This window comes from Felis catus, chromosome D3 (genome assembly GCF_018350175.1).
Source record: "Felis catus isolate Fca126 chromosome D3, F.catus_Fca126_mat1.0, whole genome shotgun sequence".
Classification (NCBI taxonomy): domain Eukaryota; kingdom Metazoa; phylum Chordata; class Mammalia; order Carnivora; family Felidae; genus Felis; species Felis catus.
In genome coordinates, this window is record NC_058379.1 from 18,469,524 (window position 1) to 18,489,577 (window position 20,054).

The following is a 20,054-nucleotide window of genomic DNA, read 5'->3' on the forward strand; positions in this document are numbered from 1 at the left end:
GGCTTCCTTAGCTCAGAAAATATATTTTGGAGGAGGCTGTTTTTGAGCTATTCCCCTTCGAGGTTGATACACCTCAGCTAAATGGCTCACACTAACCTCCGTCCTGGCGCGGCCGGCTTGCTCCTGTGACCTGGCTCTTGTTTTCATTACGGAGTGCCATTTGCTTTCAAAAGTTACTGTTTTTCTGAATAGAAAACTAGAAAAAAAGAAAAGAAAGAAAACCTAGACCATATTTAATCCCATTTTCCAAAGATAACCACCTGTGCCTGAGTGTGTTACACGTATGTATATATTTAGACTGAAATACGTAGTTGTGCCCTTTCCATTAATCATTTTAGAAGCATTTTATCCTGGTCAGCGGTTCTTCCAAAGTGTCATTTTTATCGGCCACATAATATCTTCGTCACATGGGTCTCTGCCCAGCATTTTCCTTCTTAGCTGAGCAAGGAAGAAAGTTCTGCGCCCCGCCCCCCTCACCCCGCCCCTGTGAACACAAGAGTGTGGGTACTGGGGGCTTTCCACTGCCTCGCAGGACTTGCTCGTAGGAATTGGTCTTACGAGGACAGGAAGTCTGTGAGCAGTAAAGCCGTTGACTACGTAAAGGATATGGAACTTTTCTGTTTCATTGTACCTTTTTTTACATCAGAAATTGCCACTGCCTCTCTCTTTCACGCTTACTCATCTTCACGTATCGATAGAGCACCTATGTGTGCCAGGCTGAGGATAAAGAGGTGACTAAGACAGCCGGGGTCTCTTCCGCGAGGGATTTTAAGAATGAGGAGATGAGCTGTAGGCACGGGAAGAATGTAGTGCCCGTCATGAGGGCACTGTGACCATGGACGTCATGAGACAGCATGGGCTTGGACTGGAGCAGGGTTTCCCGGCCGCAGCACTGCTGGTGTTTTGGGCCCAACAGTTCTTGGCGGTGGAAGCCGTCTTGTCCTTTGTAGGATGTTGAGCGGCCCAGCCATCACAGATGCCCGTGGCGCTTCCCCTCCCCGTTCGTGCCAACGCTGCCCGTCTCCAGACACTCCCAGAGGCCTCCTCGGGGGCAGCGCAGTCCCCGCTTGGACAGCACAGGCCTGGCGTGGTGGCGGGGTTGAAAGCAGGGGCACCTGGGCGTGTCTTAGAAGTCGTGTCTGCAGGTCCTACGGTACAGTTGGATTTGGGGGAGTGAAGGCTAGAGGCTTCCAGGATGAGGCCGGGTTGTTGGCCCCCACAGCCTGTGGATGGTGGTGCATTTGCAGAGCTGGAGAAGCCCGCTGGGAGGGAGGCTGGGGGAACAGAGTCTTGCCTGGCTGTGAGGAGAGCGAGGTGCCAGGCAGGCACGCGAGTGGACCGCGCGGGGGCGTGAGCAGAGGCGTGCTGTGTAAAGCCCTGGGCCCGGGGCAGGTTCCCTCGGGGGAGGGTAAAAGCAGACGAAAAGGGGCCCGGACCGAGCCCAGGGCCCCAGCACCCAGTGTGAGGGTTTGAGAAGCATATCGAGTGACGGGATTTTGAGGTGATGGGCCCGCGTTCAGCTTTTTGAGGCGACCACAAATTCAGGCATCCTCCTCGTCCCAGTGAGAGAACCCAGAAGTTCTCTTGGCTGACTTGAAAACGTATCCTTTTAAGAAGGAGATAAGCTAGCGTGAAGCATCAGTAGAGTTTGGGTCTGTTTGTTTAGCGACACGCAAAGCAGAGTGTGGGAGACCACGTGCTTTGCTCCCGCTCCTCGCGTGCCACGTGCTGCCCTGTGGCCCGGCTCCCCAGGGCCCTGCGTCTTCGTTGCCGTCGGAGTCACGCCGGACGCAGCCCTTGTTGAAGCCACGTCTGAGGCCGGGAACGAGCATGTTCGTCCCCGCCGTGAGGACCATTCACATGATGTGAGAGCAGTTGCTCTTCCCTTCTCGTCCCGTGGGAGTGTATTTGTGGTCTCCGCAGTGCGGCTGCTCGCTCCGTCTCTGTCTCCACCTCCTCTTAAATTCTGAGGGGTCTGCGTTCCGTAATCTCGTCCTGCCCCTTGGAAAATGTGAGCTCCGGCCTTCAGGAGTAGTAAGTGGCCACTCCTCTCTGGTTCCTTCAGGCCACCCTGGTCTAAGCACAGAGCAGCACTGATTGAGTCTGTCATCCTCCTCCTCCAGGCGGATATACCTTCCCGAAGCAGTTCTTTGTCCAGAACCGAGTAATTCAGAGTGCCCTGTAAAATGAGGGGGGTTATAAGGACTCCGGCAGAAAGTGAAAAATGAGGAATAATTTGAGGTACACGCCCTACTGTAGATTCAGGGACACATGGACTTCCAGAGCCAGACTCTCTGAGTCAGTAGCTGTACTAATAGACTTAAAATGTGACAGTGACGTAGCCTGTGTGTCCGAGGCCTTGGAGCCATCGGGAAGCATTCCTAAAATGCCATCGGGAAGCGTTCCTAAAATGTCTTCTCCACCCAGGGTTAAATGTTTGTGTGACACTTCACGGGATCTCTGCTACAGTCGTTCATTGCTTTCCCATTTTTAACAAAGGTAGAATAGTAGAAAAGAGGAAAGCTTTGCTAAATCGTAGGTGAGCCAGAAAGATGGTTTAAAGCAGGGGTCAGCAAAGGGGCCAAATGCGGCCCACCACTTGGTTTTGTAAATAAAGTTTTATTGGAACACAGCCCCATCCGTTCATTTACATCTTGTCTGTGGCTGCTTTTGTGCTATGCTGGTAGCATTCAGTAGTGTGACAGGGTGTTAGGCCAAGCCCACAAAGCCCGAAAGTACTGACTCTCTAGGCCTTTCCAGAAAAAACTTGCTGACCCCTGATTTAAAATATAAACGCTGAGTCAGACAGACCTGGGTTCCTCTTCTTGGCTCTGCTCCTTATCGGACTGAGTGATTTGGAGCTAATTACTCAACCTCTCCAGGCTTCAGTTTCTTCCCTTATAAGATGGAGGTAACGTTAGGTTTCACAAAGTAGAAAGGTGATAATGCATGCAGAGTACTTAGAATGACATCTGGAACATAGAAAGCACCCACTAAACGGTAGCTGTTATTGCCATCGTCACTCTCGGTGGTGATAATGATTTTCTTAGTAATTGCACCTTTTTTCACACCCATTAAGTGTCCACTAATAGGAGTGTTTTGTTCCCCCAGCGGATAGGAGAAACCGTGACCCAGATGGTGCCCCCACCTGAAGCTTGGGTTTCTCTGTCCTTTTCCAGGACTCACTTACCTTGATGACCTGCTCCCCAAACTGTGGGCGTTTATCTGTGAGCTGGGGCCCCACGGAGGGTTAAAGCTCTTCTCGGAGTGCCTCAACAATGACACCGAAGAGTCCAAGCAGCTCTTGGCCATGCTGACGCTGTTCTGTGACTGCTCCCGGCACCTCGTCACGTAGGTTGACTGCTGTGGGGCCGAGTTCCTCTCCAGAATGTGGAGAAGCCCAATGACAGTGTCGGGAAGGAAGCAGTTGCTGATGTGATTGCCGCCATCCTCTGGACCCGTGTGGCAGGGTCATTAGGAAAATAAGATGAGAAAACATTTTCAAAGTAGGTGGCACATAGTTGGGGTTCAGCAGTTCTTAGTTCCATCCTTCCAGGGGAGCTGGTTCAGTCCCACTGAGTGTGGGCTGTGGGATTCTCCCAGAGCTGGGTTCAAATCACTGCTCCACCATTTCCTCGCTAGGTTAGTAGTTGCCTGGAAAGGTCCATAGCCAGAGTGCCAGGATGCAAATCCTGGGTGGGCCACTTCCTGAGACACCCCGGGCAAGGGGGCTCCACCTTTCTGAGCCTTTGCTTCCTCACCTACGAACGGGAACAACAGTAGCACGTGTCTCTGGGCTCTGTGGTAAGGATTGCAGGAGATAAAGCACACAAAGTGCTTAGCACAGTCCTGGACACTTAGGAAGGGCTGCGGGCTGCGGTTCTTGTCATGATTATCGACTAACCCTAGGCGAGTTGCTTAACCACTCTGAGCTTCCTCCTTCAAAGAGTAGAAATGGTTATCAGCCATCTGATAGGGAGTACATGAGAAAAGGAAAGTCAAGTTCTCAGTGCAGTGCCTGGCTCAGAGTGGGGAATTCATAGATGTGAGTCCCAGTCAGTGCTTTTTTTTTTTCAGCCTATGTGTCTACTTGTATGTTTGGTATTCTTTTAATTCCACTTTTTCCAAAGGTTGGTAAAGAATTATGAGAATGGACCCCGTCAGGCAGTTATGTTCATGGTAGAAGACACTGGGTGGGAGGGGATCAGGGACACAAGGTGACAGATTGGGTAAGAACCACGGAGAGAGGTGCTCCGTGAGCAGTTGGAGGCCAGGGCAAGGGTAAGACACCCTGAAGGGCTGGGTCTAGGACGACCCAAGAACGAGTCATGCCCTAAGGTGAACGGAGCAGACTTAGATTTTCAGGTAGAGCTGTATCTTAAACAGTTCATTTATTCACACATTCTTTCAAACATTAGTTCATTCATTCCCTCATAAACACTTCTCAGGTACCTACTAACGGTCACTAGTGGCTGCTGCAGATGCAGGGAAAGATTCTACAGCTTTTCTCAGTGGGCACACACTCTCTGTCAAGATTTCTTGATAGGCATGGATAGGCATGGATGGAGAAGGTGTCACAGTCAGATCCTTATGAATAAGGAGAATACAGAGGGAAGCTTATTGTTGTTTTCCTCTCTCCGTTGTGGTTTTAAATTTTTCACTATGGACAGTTTCAAATTAATAGAAAGCGGAGAGAAGAGTAGAAGGATCCCTCAAATGCCCATTACCAGCTTCCACACTCATCTGCACGTGGTCGCTTTTGCTTCACCTCTGTCCCCAGCTGCTCTCCCCTCCGGGTTCTCCTGAAGCACATCCTACCCATCAGAGCTTACTTCGTGAGCTTCTATTCGTCTAGTAAGAGGTACACATCTCATCGTTCCCCCCCCCTTTCCTCCGTGGGAAGTTGTGAATAATTTTCCATCTGATTTAGGATCCTTGACGACATCGAAGTTTACGAAGAACAAATTTCATTCAAACTGGAAGAGCTGGTCACCATCTCCTCTTTCCTGAACTCCTTTGTGTTTAAGATGATCTGGGATGGGATCGTAGGTAAGGCGAAGATGGCCAGCCGTCGTGCTGCACGCGGGGAGGCCACGGTCTGGAACATCAACTGATATGCCTAGCTTTATCGCCCATCACAACCAATTGCACAGGCACGTTTATTCACGTAATTGGAAGTTGTACTTCTCCTGTCTGCGGCCTCTTAAGATAGTAGGTGCAGATATGGAAGTTTTACATCTCCCTTCAGGAAGTACGTGTAGGTGTGAAGGATTATTAACGATGATGATTTTGCCCCGGATCTCCCTTTGCTTCTTTGAGTTGATTTCCGTGAAAAGAGAACATGTGTCAGGGCACGCTCCAAATCAGAGCTCACCTCCTTAAGTGCTTCCAGTTTGCTTGGTACAAAGCTCCTTAGATTAAAAAGGTCTTTTGGATCAGCTGCTAGTGGGAGGCAGACAGTGGTGATTGTGTCTGAGACGCTAGGGTCCTGCAAACAGAACGTACCCAGGGCGCCTTTTATTCTGTCAATTCCACGTGGACTCTAGAGAGTGAGGGAGACAGAGACCTTGGTGGGGGCTGGTGACCGGCAGAGACAAGACGCCATCCTCCTGGCTCCTCGCCAGCCCTGACCAGCTCTGTGTTTGCAGCTCTCCCATTTCTTTGACCCACAGAGAACGCCAAGGGGGACACCTTGGAGCTGTTCCATTCTGTCCACGGCTGGCTGATGGTGCTGTACGAGAGGGACTGCCGGCGGCGCTTTGCCCCCGAGGACCACTGGCTGCGAAAGTGAGGAGCGGGGCCGGGCGAGCGGGTTTGTGGGGGCCAGGCTCGCGCTCTGGGGCCAAGGGGTCTTCATCGCTCCCTCATCCTCTGTCCCCCTGGGAGGACAGACCGCCCAGCGGTTCGTGCCTGTGAGGATGTGCTCACCCTGAGGGTGGTCAGGGCTCAGTAATGGTGACAAAGCCAGGGCATAGTTAGCAAATGGGAAGAAACTTCTTGTAGCTGAACTCAGCAGCAGGTTATGAGAGTTCAGTGGTGGTTTTTATCAACAGAATGAGCAGGATGAAAACTACAGCTGGCCTTTTGGGGGTAGGGTGGGGAGATCCACTTACAACAACTAAGTGTAAGATGTCTGCAGTTTTGTTTTGGTTTGGTTTTTTTTTTTTTAGTTTGTGTATTTTAAGAGAGAGAGCAAGCAGGGCTGGGGCAAAGAGAGGGCGAGGCAGGATCCCAAGCAGGCTCTGTGCTGTTAGCACAGAGCCTGTCTCAAGGTTCGAACTCATGAACCGTGAGATCGTGACCTGAGCCGAGATCGAGCTTAACCGACGAAGCCACCCAGGTGTCCCAAGATGTCTGCCATTTTTTATAAATGACATGTCAGCTCTTATGTTGTGGCACTAGAGTGGGGTCTGGCGGAGCAGAGAGTAGGTATTTTAGGCTTTGCAGCCAGAGGCTCTCCTTTGCAAGAGCCCCAGTCTGCCATTGTGGCGGGAAAGCGGCCAGTGACGGTACGCGGTGGACGGATGTGGCCGTGTTCCGCCGAAACCTTGCTTACAAAAACGGCAGCAAGCTGGAGCTGGCCGCCCCTGCGCTAGAGAGCTGCTGTCCTATCATAACCCCAAACCCATGCCTTTCTTCTGCAGGGACCTCAAACCTAGCGTGCTCTTCCAAGAACTGGACAAGGACAGAAGACGGGCGCAGCTGATCCTGCAGTACGTCCCTCATGTCGTTCCCCACAAAAACGTGAGTTGCCCTCAGAGCCGGGCCCCTGTGCATCTTTGTGCCCCGCCGCATGGCACCCGACTCGCCCCCTTTGCTGTAGCAGTTGGAAAGAAAGAAACAAGCTCGTTCACTCCGCAAATGTGCACGGACAGTGGGTCTCCGTCTACATCAGGTATTAAGCCGAGTACAGAAACTGAAGAAAGTATGCACTGGCAGTTCTAGCAGGTGGGGGGCATGTCACAGGGATGGATGCTGGGGGAGCCCAGACAAGGGGGCCAGGCCCAGCTGGCAATAGGGGGAAGGGAGTCAGGAGAAGCTTCCAGTGGTTAAAGGCCCGGGGGGGTTGAGAATACGGTACTAATGGAGGGCCCGACGTACTGCGGAGGATATGAAGGAGAGCCAGGAAGCTGAGTGGGTTTGTAGGGGTTGGAGCTGGAAGGACCCTGCAGACCAAGGGCAGGAGCTTGGGTTTTGGCCAGAGCCGTTGGAGCGTTATCAGCTTCGGGGGCCCCTGGTCAGAGCTACGCTTTAGAAGGTTCCTTCTGGCCATGGGGCGGAAGACCAGCTAGAGGCAGAGGTGTTATGGGAGTGGAGAGACGATAGGATCAGAACAAAGACATTCAGAGAAGGAAAGGAGGGATTCAGGTGGTGGGCGGGCTTCGGGCTTGGGCTCCTGGGCGCTTGGGGGAGTCATTCCCTGGGGTAGGGGCACGGGCTAGAGGAGGTCAGCTTTGAACAGGCGGCACAGGCCTGCAGTGTCCGCCACTCCTCGAGGCCATTGGCCAGTGGGGCTGGAGAGAGACACTGCACGTGCACAGCGCCCAAATCTGACTGCATCCACGGCCACGGACAGGGTGGTCAGGGAACCGGGCGGAGTCAGACAACCAAGGGGCCTGTCGTTAAGAGGGCCAGCATGAGGAGAGGATTCATCGGAGGAGGGAAACCAGCAGCGTGGTGTCCCGGACCCGAGAGACATGAGAGTCTCAGAAAGGGTCAGGTACGGTGGCCAGAGTGTCAGGAAATGAGGGAAGGTGCTGCCCATATCCCTGGTCTGTAGTGAACACTCCAGAAATGTCTGCTGGAACCCGCAGTGATACTGTGCTCCTTCAGAAGAGACTCTTACGGTCTTCGTGTGCCTCTCTTTCTTTTCTTTTTTCTTTTTCTTTTTTTTTTAAAGTTTATTTATTTTGAGAGAGAGCACAAGTAGGAGAGGAGCAGAGAGAGAGGATCCCAAGCAGGCCCCGCGCTGTTAGCGCAGAGCCCAACCCAGGGCTCGAACCCATGAACTGCAAGACCATGACTTGGGACGAGAGAGTCAGACGCTCAACAGATGGAGCCACCCAGGCGCCCCTCCCTTTTTTTTTTTCTTTTTGGACAAAAGACATTTTTAGAAAAGAGCCTAAGTCACATTTTTTGTAAATTGAACCTTAGTTTTCAGAGATACATATTCCTCACTGCTCTTTGATATTGTTTTGACCTTGATGTTAATGCTTGCAGTTGCCATTCTTTACCCTCTAGTAGTGATTTGCAAACGGATGTGGCTGTTTAAATTCTTATTGCACTTGATAGCAGAGCCTCTTAGAAATGAAGGGAACTTGTGGGGATTACTTAGCTAAACGCCTCCATCTGGGGTAGGAGGCCTCCGACAATACACCTGACCTTGCCTCAGGTGGAAGGCCCGGAGCCTTGCAAAGCCAGCCATTGTATTGCTTTACTCTTCCCAGTGATGGGACGTTCTTCCTCACCTTAACCTGATTTACTTCTGTGTAACTTCTACTCTCTGGTGCTTGAACAGCCACTCTAAGTGGAATCTCCAAATCTTCTGAGATGTGCAGACAACTCTCGTTTGCTTTCTGGTCTTCTCTGTGCCACAGGTAGCATCCTTCCCCTCCCCCCAGCTACTCCTTGGGGAAGTGGCTTCCAGCCGCCCATTCCCTGGGCCTCGTCCAGTTTGGGGCAGACTAACTGAAAACGCAGCACCCTGCCCTGGCCCCGCGTGTCCGTGAGGTCAGCCCTGGACCATAGCACTCCCATCCCTTGTAGTCTGGGATTGCCGCTCCATGTGTCTGCAGGTCACAGGCGCTCTGCTGGGGTGACCCTGGGTTGTCACAGGGCATTTTAAGTTTTTGAGAAGAGCACAGTGAGATCCTTTGGACACCATGTAGAGCACCAGCTCGAGCTCACGATTTCAACGCTCCTTTCGAGGTTGCCACTACGCTGGGTTTTAAAAACAAAACTCAGTTTTTGTTTCAACGTGCATGTATTTTTCAAATACGAAGCTCTTAGCACATAAATACTTACCAAGTGGCTAGGACCTTCGCTACCTCGTAGATGGCACTGTAAGTATTTCTTTTGACCTAGGAGTGCCGTGAAAGTCATTACTGAGTCTGCGGGGGTACTGAGAACAAGAAGCCTGAGAACCTCTGAGATTAGTTGGCATGTCTTGGGGACCAGGCTATAATCTAATCCTCACTGTGTGTTTTTTCTTTGGGGAATTGGGGAATTGTGCTTAAGATTGCCATCCAAGCTTTTTGTCCTTGGTTCAGGAACTTTTTCTCCTCTCGTGGGGACCCTTCCCAATCCCCTGGCACCTGTCCTGACCCTTTTATGGCCCCAGCAGGTACAGGAGGGCATCTGAGGCTCAGGATGTCATAGCAGCGAGGCACTGTCCCCTCCTGGGGGGGCACGTACTGCCCTCTCTCGCTGGCATGCTCTTGCCAGAGCGCACAGGGGGGTTATGGTCTCTCCAGGCCTGCCCGCAATCTTGCGCCTGTCATTATGGCATCTGCCCTAAACACCAGAACTCTCCCTGTTCTTGATCTCATTCATGTGGGCGGCCCCACAAGGCTGCTCCTGCTTCCCTCAAAGTTTTTCAAGGCCTCGGCTCTGCCTCGTTTGTACACACAGCACTTTCTTCTCTGCACTCTCTTACATTGCTTTTACGCTTTTGTGTGCAGTGTATCCCCGGACTGGGACTTGAGACCTTCTCTTTTGTTCTGGCCTGGAAGGCCTGGTGCCACACGGGGTGGGCAGTGGCTCTGTGGTGTGGTGGCCCGTGTGTGAGTCCGGGTTTGACTGTGGTCCCTGTGTCCACCAGCTGTGTGACCTTGGGTGAGTCAGTGTCTTCATCTGCAAAATGGAGACAAGGACCCTTTCTCAGATGTCTGCTGCCGTCGTGAAGCCTCTCATACCATTGAGAGCTGCGTACCGTTGCCCCAAACCCCCTTCACGCCCCGTGGAGACCAGAGCCCCACACAGTCTTTCCTTGACTCCTGCCATTCTCACGGCCACCTCTGCACTTTTAGTTCTGTGTGGGCAGTCTCTGCCCCATATGGGATTAACCCAGGTGGGAAACTCTTCTTTTAACATTTTTTAAAATGATTATTTGTTCATTTTGAGCGAGAGAGAGGCACACACAAACGAGTGGAGGGAGGGGCAGACGGAGATGGAAAGAGAAAATCCCGCGCAGGCTCCACACTGTCAGCTCAGGGCCCGACCACAAGGTCATGACCTGAGGTTAAGTCAAGAGTCAGACGCTTAACCGACCGAGCCACCCAGGTGCCCTGGGAAGCTTTTCTTCTGCCTCGTGTTCAAGTCATGCTAAAGATTTGGGGTGAGAGCAAACAGTCGTGCCTCACGGCCCCACACAAGTTAGAGACCTGTTCTGGAAGTCTCAATTCCCCCTGCACAGACAAGAGACATGCCAGTGCCCTTCGTCCCCGTCACAGCCTCCCTCACTGTGGCTCCGTCTATCCTTCCTTTCCATGCTGTCCTGGAACCCTGATACTATCCAGAGCACTTCAGTCCTTGTTTCTAGGCTGGTGAACCAGCCACCTCAAGCGGCTCCCCTGAGAAGTAACCCCTCTGCCAGATACGTTCCTCCTCCTCCTCGGGAAGCCGTGGGCAATCACTTTTCCTGCTGCAGCCGTGTGTTAACTTCGTAGTCAATGAAACGATCAAACGTAAACACACGAGCCTCTCCTGTATATAGTTAGCTCTTGTTACCGTTGTTGCTGTTACCATTCTGACTGTTCTTATTGTATTTAACAAATCCTTTGACATTTGAGGGGATTCCCATTTTTAAACAAAATCAGCAGCGATTGGATTTATTTCTTCATTCAGCAGACATCATCAGAGTGCTTTTACAGCAGTGATTCTCAACCCCAGGATGGGGCCAAGGGTCGTGCTCTCCTGAAAGGGGCTTATCAGAATCTTCACCATGGGAGAGAGGGTTCTTCTCTAACAGTAACTGAGAAATATTATGGGGGGGGGGGGGCTATGGTGTGCTTGAGGGCACAGAGGAGGCTGATAAAAGGTCAGGGACCTTTATTCTGTGGGATCATTTTTTGAAATTTCTGACAATGAAAAAAATTATCTTTGAAATGTTTCTCTTTTTTTTTAACTCCTAACATTGATTCCCTTTAAAGCAGGCATAGGTGTATAAAGCAGCCTCTGTAACCTGTTCTACCACCAGGTTTTTACGGTGGCTTATTGACTGAATGAAATGATTTTCTCTCAGACCATTCTTTTTTTTTTTTTTTTAATTTTTTTTAATGTTTATTTATTTTTGAGAGAGAGAGTGAGACAGAGTGTGAGCAGGGGAGGGTCAGAGAGAGGGAGTCACAGAATCGGAAGCAGGCTCCAGGCTCTGAGCTGTCAGCACAGAGCCTGATACAGGGCTCGAGCTCATGGACCACGAGATCATGACCTGAGCTGAAGTCAGACGCCCAACCGACTGAGCCACCCAAGCACCCCATTTTTTTTAAAGCTTATTTATTTTTGAGAGAGAGAAAGCACGAGTGGTGGAGAGGCAGAGAGAGAGAGAGAATCCCAAGAACACTCCACACTGTGCAGAGCCCATTGTGCGGCTCAAACCCATGAACTGTGAGATCATGACCCAAGCCCAAGTCGGATGCTTAACTGAATGAGCCACCCAGGCGTCCCGGCTTCCAGACTATTTTTAACCGGACTGTGGCTGCAGCCAGACCACTCTTTCTGGGGCCTTTCTTCCTTGGCATGTACTCAGCTAGATTTCTAATTCCCAAGGTTGTTTTGGGGAACGTCTGCTGTTCTCCCCAGACACTTCTGACCTGTAGCATCTATCAGAGCGTCCCGTTGTGTTGGCCTCTCGCGTGACTTGTTTCGTTAGTCCCGTACAGCGTGTCTTAGAGAATCATCCATTGTTGACCCAGTTCCTCGTCTCACCTTTGCTCATTTCAGAGAGTTCTCCTGTTCCGAAACATGGTTACCAAGGAGAAGGAGAAACTGGGGCTCGTGGAAACCAGCTCAGCCTCTCCCCACGTCACCCACATCACAATCCGACGGTCCCGCATGTTGGAGGTGAGAAGGCCATCACAAAAAGGTGTACTCTGTGCGACGGGGGGTTTTTAATGGACGATCTATTGCCTGTGAACTGTCCTTGTCACCCCCTGGTCTGATGACCCCGAAATTGAGACTTAGGGAGTGGAATGGGGCCATGTGTCCTGGGATCTGCTCTGAAGAGCCACTTGATTAAACATGTCCTCAGTGTCGGGAACCCGCGGTGCAGTGTTTCCCTTCCTGTTCCCCATGCGGGTCCCCCGGGCTGGAACATTGAGCACTGTGCCCCTTTGCGCAGAAAGTGCCACGTGCAGGCATTCTCGTGTCTGTGCAAACTCCATTCGTCCTGGCGGGCACTTTGCCCAGACTCCCAACTGTGGATGTGGAGGCTGGAGCGTAGGTAGTAAGTTTACTGAGCCATACTGCGAAGTGCATGTATTCTAGAGCTAGGAGTTCTTGGTACACATGAACTTGGGAGGAGCAAGTGAAGTGGCTCACCTCAGCCAACCCAGTGTCCACGGTTGCTGCTATGTGGCAGCTTCACGTGTGCCAGAAATTGGTGCCTGTCCTCAGAACACGTCACCTCTATATGTCAGAAAATTGTAATAATATATTGATTCTGTTGGAACAAGACACCAACTACCGTCTGCTGGAACGTTGTTACAATAAACGTATGTAACTGCGAGGTCTGCGTTGTGTGTGCCATACCCTCCCCCAGGGTTGTGCAGTGCGGAACCTGCCCAAACGTGCGGATCCCACCAGCGGTGGTAGAATTGGTGACTGAGTCCCAAGCCCACATTCCTGGAAGAGACTGGGCTGGGTTTATTTGCCCATGCTTGCTCTTCAGACCTTTTATCTCGCTTCAGCCACGTTTCCTCATTAGCCTGTTCTGCAGCGGAGGGCAGTCGCGGGATCTCAGGACAGTGCATGGCCACGTAGCCAGCCACCGGCCAGCGGCCACGGCAGCAGCCCTTCCTCCCGACACATTTTCATTTTCTCCCTTGGGGGATTCAGGCTCCTTCCTGGAGAGCTGCTTTCAGTTCCCCCCCCGGCCACTGGTGACTGACACTGGGGTCTGCTGGGGAAAGGCACCATGTGGTAACCAGGTGACGGTTTTGACATTGTTGAAAGTAGAGGTAAGAAATGTAAGTGCCTACAGGGACTCTGCTGGTCGTGGGAATGGGTGAAGCCGGCCGAGTGTGTCCACGCAGGAGCATCTTGTTTGCATGCTGAACGACAGGAATCTTCTTCACTTCTCTGGCTCCCCCCACCCTGTGCTCTCTGAAACACGGCCCGCAGTTTAGGTCACTACTTAAGAAAAAGGACCCCACGAGCGAGTGGATAAATGACACCTGGCGTCCAGCCTCATTGTTCTCGAGCAGTAGAGAGGGGTGGGCAGGTGGGGAGCACGTGTCCCCTAAAAGAGACCGCCTCCACCCAGTTCCACCTGACTACTTCTGTGTGGGGACTTAGGCTTCGCTATGCTCTGGGTTTTTAGAAGGCCACAATGCGGGGTTTTGTGTGAGATCCCCAGAGCTTTTATGTTGGGCGCTAATGGAATTTGGTAATGTGCCTGGAAGGTTAGATAACACCTGTCTTCCCGGCAAATTCAACCTGCGGGCCACCAGTTTGCAAGCTTTGCTTTGACTCCAAGAAGAGAAAGACCGAGTGGGTTTAGAAACTCCTTCCTGCAGCACTTTCTTCAGTCAGACCTGCACGCTCCTCCCCCGTCCCTTAACATCTTCAGTCCCACTCAGACGCGGCCAGCCCTGACGTGTCACTTCCTGACAGTCGGGAAGTCTGGGGTGCTAGGGACTGGTGCGCCCCGAGAATGACGGAATCCCCAACTCCCTCAAGCGTCCTTGCGTATGGGAGAGTCACCTGACGTCCCCGTTACCCTGGGCCTGCTTGCTCCAACACAGCCTCCAGGGATGTCCGAGGAGGGATGTCTTTCTTAGGTTTTAGGCCAAGTCCGCTTTCCTTTCCATATTCCATTAGAGTCTATCTCGTCATGAACCTGATTACTGTTGTTCATATCGAATTGGGAAGGGGAGAGGGTCATATATTCAGTCACTCTAGTCATTCTCCTGTGGTGGTTTGGTGGTTAGAACAGAAGCGCGCAGTGGCATTTGCTGGATTTGGACACAAGGGGGCATCACAAAGCCGATATTAGCCGCTCCTGGGATATCCCGGGCTTTTATTCGGTTCCCTCTTCTGTGGTTTCTACTGAAGGTGCTGCCTTAGTACCCCGCTTCCAGGTGTTAGCCTGAAGTTTTGCAGGAAGGTGTCCCCTCACAGAGGGTGAACGGGGGCCGGGACCCTAGCATCTGAGAACCAGGAGGAACCTTAGCCATATTCTGCCCAGCCCTGTCCCCTCACTCTGTCAAAGGCAGAACTGAGGCCAGAGAAGTTACGATTCACAGTCAGCTTCATTCAGGTGTCAGTGGGAGAGCCGCGCCTGGGAGCCAGCTCTCGTCCCAGGTCAGGGTCTTTGAGATGCAGTAGAGAAGAGGAACGCCCTCCTCCGACCCACCTCCCAGAAGGAAGGACAGACGCAGGTTGAATCCTCGTGTGATGCCGCCAGTGCCTGGAGGATGTGGGGTGCAGCAGGCAGTTAGGAGGCAGCTGGCAAATTCCTCTCTATAGCCCTTCAGAGAAAAGGCCAACGTGGGGCTGGTGAAGAAAAACTGAGGGGCGCCTGGGTGGCTCAGTCGGTTAAGTGTCCGACTCTTGATTTCAGCCAGGTCATGATCTCATGGTTTGTGAGATCGAGCCCCGAGTCAGCTGACAGCACAGAGCCTGCTTGGGATTCTCTCCCTCTCTCTCTCTGCCCCTCGCACCCTACCCCTTTCAATCAATCAATAATAAATGAAAAATGAAAAATAAATAAGATTTGACTCCAGCGAGCATTCCTTAAGTACTTGCCCTGTGTTCAGCCATGTGCTAAGTGCTTGCCCAGGACACCATCTCGTTTAATCTGCATGATACCGACACCCCTCCTAATGGGAAGTAAAGCTAGGAGGCATCATTTCAAAGCAGAATGGAGGAAATCCTGCAAGCAAGCAAGAAGATGTTGGAATTCTCCACCCATCCCCGACTCTGTGCCAAGATGGTGATCTCAAATGGAGACACGTGGTTTAAAGGCTGCCGCTGGCGCTGCACAGTGACTTCTGTTTCCTGCTTCTTTCCATCTAACTTCATGGTTTTCAGACTTCCACATGCATACAGGATACTTCACGGGCCTGTGCACCCGAAACCGTGGTCCTCTGCCTTCCAAAGACCCTCAGAGGTAGTTATTACTGGCTCACTAACTTGGGACCCTCACCCCAGAATCAGATCGGGAGCCACCATGGGACAGTCCTTTGCATCACCAGAGGAGCGTGATCAGCAGGAAGGTGGCAAGAGTTTCCCAAAGCAGGTCTTACTGTTCTGGCCTCGTGTGCTTTGTGACAAGGGACCAGACTGGCAGACAGGTGGATGCCATAGAGATGATCTGTCTCGTGTTAGCAGAACGTCTCACGGCACTGCAGTCTTGCCTGAGAGGGAGACCCATGGGGCGGACTCCGTAGGGATATTGCAGTTGATTTGCACCTTCTGCGACAGGATCTAAAGAGCTCACTTTCTCCCCTATGACGGCTTCTCCCTCATGACTCATGTTGGATCAGAAGACTCCTCCCTGGCCGCTGTCCTGTTCAGCACTATTTCTGACAGTCACTGCTCTGAAACGAACACCTGAGTGGCCAGCTTATCAGCGCCCGCGTGCGAGGAACCTAGGAGACCTTGACAGATTGGAATCAAGAGACAGACTAAACAAGATGATTACAAGAACTCTAAAGTCATGTCCTCGGGTACTAGATGGCTGCACGCCTCGAGGGCTGGCTGCAGTCTTCTCCTCCCCCGTGCCCCTGCCTGTGGGCCCAGCATCACTCATTCCTGCACCCTTGACTCACTCCTGCACCCTTGTCCCCTCCTTCCAGCTGCTGTGCCATCAACAACGATATTTCTGAGAAAGCCAGTCGTGTCTCCCCTTACCTGGACTCTTCTCTGGCTCCCTAGTGCCCTCAGGCACTAAATTCCTCAGACTGACTCACCAGGCCTTTCCTGATCTGGGGAAAGATACCAGGAGTTGAGCAGTGGGGGGTACTTACTTTTCTCACCTTGTGGTGATCTATGAGTCTCACTGACCGATTTTTACTGTGAGCTAAATAAGCTACTCTTTGCATTAAAATAGAGGGTAGGATCTTGTCCCAGTTTCTCCCATCCTTTGTGCGGATGGGATGGGATGGCCGAGAGCTTGTCGACTCACCTTGCCTGGTTTCCCTGTCTTGGTGCTCTGCATCGTCTCAGAGGCAGCCTCCCCTTGCCACACAGCCGTGGCGTCACATCCCCAAAATGAGTTTTCCTTTTAACAGGCTCTTGTACAAGCAGGTGAGAACTGCTCATCCCCCCTGCCCCGCACCCTGCGTCCTAACTGTTTAGCAATTATGCCGGGAAGGATTCACACGGGAGCAGGAGCCTTGGGGAGGCAGCCCTGAGTTACGCAGAAGTCCTCCCACTCCTGACGGGCTGCAATTCTGCTCTCGGCAGGATGGCTACGAGCAGCTCCGGCAGCTGTCCCAGCACGCCATGAAGGGCGTGATCCGTGTGAAGTTCGTCAATGACCTCGGGGTGGACGAGGCCGGCATTGACCAGGACGGTGTTTTCAAGGAGTTCCTGGAGGAAATCATCAAGAGGGTGTTCGACCCGGCACTCAATCTGTTCAAGGTATTTAAGGGGAGCGGGAGCGGGGCTGACAGCAGTCAGGTTCTCGGTGACAAACGAGAAGCGAAGGGCTGGGCTTGCTCTTTACAAGGCATTTAACCTCCCTGCCTCTCTCTCCGTTCTTCTTCACAGACAACCAGCGGGGACGAGAGGCTGTACCCTTCACCCACGTCCTACATTCATGAGAACTATCTACAGCTCTTCGAGTTTGTGGGCAAGATGCTGGGGAAGGCTGTGTATGAGGTAGGCATGTTCAGGAGCATCACCCCGGAAGGGAAAATGAGATGTTAGAAGCCCCGTGGACTTCGTGCGCGTTTTGGTGACCGGGCCCGGCCACGTAAAGGACCTGTCATTAGGATGGAGTCCAGGAAAGAGGACAGGACCCGAGATTACTGGACAGAAACACTTGGTGCTTTCTACACGTTATGTCATTTCATCCTCTCGCCAGTGCTGCGGTGTGGCTGCTGCTGTCCCATTTACCTGCAGGTGACAGAACTGAGGCTTTGAGACGCTTGTTCAGAGTCTCAGTGGTAGTTAATCGTAGAATCCAACTTCAAACCCAGGTTGGCCTGGTCCCTCCTGGTCCCCAGGAGGGCAGCGTTTTGTGGGGTGTGATAGTTGTTACCGCTCTTTTTAAATTTAAATCTTTTGTTATTGGAGTGAGTGCTTCAGAGCCAGCCACAGGGTCAGAGCCAGCCGCAGGGGTGCGGGTGTTGCCTACAGAAGGCAAGGAAGGCAGGGCCTTCCAGAGCCTCAGCTCCTGGTTGAGACCGGTCTTCCCTGGCCAGCTGTGTGACTGCACCTGCAAGTTGCTTTTATTTCCCTTTTTTTTTCTTTTTTCTTTTTTTTTTTTTTTTTTTTTTTTTTAGAGAGGGAGTAGGAGCAGGGGAGAGGGGAAAAGAGAGAGAGAGAGGGAGAGAGAGAGAGAATATCTTAGGCTCCATGCTCGATTCAGGGCTCAACCCCATGACCCTGGGATCATGACTTGAGCCGATATCAAGAGTCAAACGCTCAACCGACTGAGCCACCCAGGTGCCCCTGCTTTTATTTCTCTAGGCCCTTGTTCGCGTCAGAAAAAGTAGGGATGACAAAAGCTACTTTATCAGCTTGCTGTAGATGGTAAATGAGCTAATACAGGTAAAACACCTGTGGTGCCTGGCTCCTCGGTCTCATGGGGTCAGGGTGGTGTGGACTTGTGCAGACTCCAGGTGAGGCCCACGCAGCTCCTGGTCCCCGTCCGCCATGAGGCAAGCCAGGTGGCACTTGGTTCCCGCCCTTAGGGTCCTGCTCCCCAGGCAGGAAGTAAAGCTGCCGTGGGAGCTCGTGGGCTGCCGCTCTCGTGGCCTTCACGGTGGGCTCCAGAGATGCCTGAGCAGCTCTCCCCTCTCACCCCGTCACAGACCCCAGGGAAGCCAGGCTGCCCTCCGAAGCAGAGCCGGGGGCTGGGGCAGATGGAGGGAGAGAGGCCCTGGGGCCGAGCATACTTATTCTCTGCGTAAATGGCCTCCGTCCACGGCCTCGGTCCCTGGCCGTGGTGCGGTTAGGTGCTCTGTGTGCGTCCCTGCCCAAGCTCCCTCGGGCTGCCTCCTGCCCTGGGCTGGTTGGGGGTCCTGGGCTCCTTTCTGTGCTTCTGTTTCCACCATTTCTCAGGTGATTCCCATGTAAAGAAGAAATCCCATGAGGATGAACTTGGCCATATGCCATGTTTCTCCTTTAAACACGAGGTGCCAGAAGAGTTGGGCCCGCTGAGAAGCGTGGCTTCGTCATTCTGGGAATGTGCTCCCTGTTCCCTGGACCCGGTGTCTGTCACCTCCCCCAGCAGTAACAGCACAGGGAGAAATTAGGACATGCTGGGTCTGTGTGAGGGGCAGTGTGTGTTAACTCACGTTAACTCACTCAGCCCTCTGAGTCAGGCCATCATTGACTCTGAGCCCTGCCCCTTTTAAATCTCTGTGATCCAGCGTCTTCTCTCCACTTAGAATAATCTGTCCGTTTTCCTCAGCGTAATGCGTGTTTCCTTGCTGTATCCCCACCTCCTATTTTCCTCCTCCGGTGCCTTCCCCATTTCAAGCACAAACCTGCTTAGAGCCCTCCTGGGGCTCCCTGCTGCCCTCGGGATAGAGTCCAGACTCCAGGAAGCTCCAGAGACCTCTCCTGATCTGGCCCTGCCTCCTCTCTGGCCTCACCCTTCACCTTTCCTCCCCCGAACACTGTGCTGTGGCCAGACAGCTCTGTGTCCCCTTCCTAGAACACACCTGTGGGCCTTGTGCTCCTTAGGTCTGGCTTAGATAGGTCTTTCTCCTGGAGGCTTCCCCTGCCCTGCCTCCAGGTGAGAGCCTGTGCTCCCCGTTCCTTTCCAGCCTGCTCATTTAATCCTTAAAATGGCGAGGCTATGCTGGGCCCCGTTTACAGATGAGAGAGTCGATGTCCTCACAGCCAGGCAGCTGGGCAGCTGGGATTTAATCCCGAGGCTCTGCAGCTCCAAAGCCTGTGCCCTTACCTGCTGTGCTGTGACGTCCCCCAGAGGCACTTGATCCAGGTGGCGGGAGGTACTGGTCTCCACCGGGGGAGTTTAGGCAGCGTCTAGAGATCTCACTGGTGCCCTTGGAGCCCCTCTGCAGCCCAGGCCAGCCCGACGAGGTCACCGAGATGGAATCCCGTGGGGCAGACAGGCAAGCTTCTGTCTTTCCTCTCACAGGGAATTGTGGTGGACGTGCCCTTCGCCTCCTTCTTCCTGAGCCAGCTGCTCGGGCACCACCACAGTGTCTTCTATAGCTCCGTGGACGAGCTTCCTTCACTGGACTCGGAGTTCTACAAAAACCTCACTTCTATTAAGGTCAGTGTGGCACGGCAGAAGGCCTGGCTGCAGGCCAGTGCAAACGCAGTGAAGTGAAGGCCTCGGGGCTCTCGGGTGGTGGAAGGCAGTTTCCTACTGTGGGACAGGGGCTTTTCTGCGGCCACCACAGGCCCCCGTGTCCCCTTCTGGCGCTTCTACCCCCTTCCTTGCAGTGAGGAGCCTTTCCCTTTGCTTCAGTAGGAGGGAAAGTATTAAGACCTTCGAGGACCTAGCCCTCCTGGATCCCAACACTTGCCCCTTCTCTGTTGCATTAGCGTTACGAAGGGGACATCGCTGACCTGGGCCTGACTCTGTCATACGATGAGGACGTCATGGGTCAGGTAGGTCGGCCTCTAGGGCTGAGCAATTCTTCGCCGCCCTCCACCGGCTTCCTGAGACCTTCCCAACACTTAGT

At 52.8% G+C, this 20,054-nt stretch overlaps 1 protein-coding gene across 10 annotated transcripts in view; it reads left to right on the top strand.

The window, feature by feature from the left end:
• The window catches only part of UBE3B (ubiquitin protein ligase E3B), a 67,049-nt gene that overhangs the window by 21,328 nt on the left and 25,667 nt on the right, over window positions 1-20,054 (top strand). For all 10 annotated transcript variants that reach the window (XM_006938642.5, XM_045041913.1, XM_003994855.6 and 7 more), the window contains 9 exons: window positions 3,180-3,351; window positions 4,931-5,049; window positions 5,673-5,787; window positions 6,645-6,744; window positions 11,944-12,063; window positions 16,630-16,806; window positions 16,936-17,046; window positions 19,502-19,639; window positions 19,915-19,980. In XM_006938642.5, coding sequence (XP_006938704.2) covers window positions 3,180-3,351; window positions 4,931-5,049; window positions 5,673-5,787; window positions 6,645-6,744; window positions 11,944-12,063; window positions 16,630-16,806; window positions 16,936-17,046; window positions 19,502-19,639; window positions 19,915-19,980 — 1,118 coding nt within the window. The remainder of the gene's footprint in view (window positions 1-3,179; window positions 3,352-4,930; window positions 5,050-5,672; window positions 5,788-6,644; window positions 6,745-11,943; window positions 12,064-16,629; window positions 16,807-16,935; window positions 17,047-19,501; window positions 19,640-19,914; window positions 19,981-20,054) is intronic.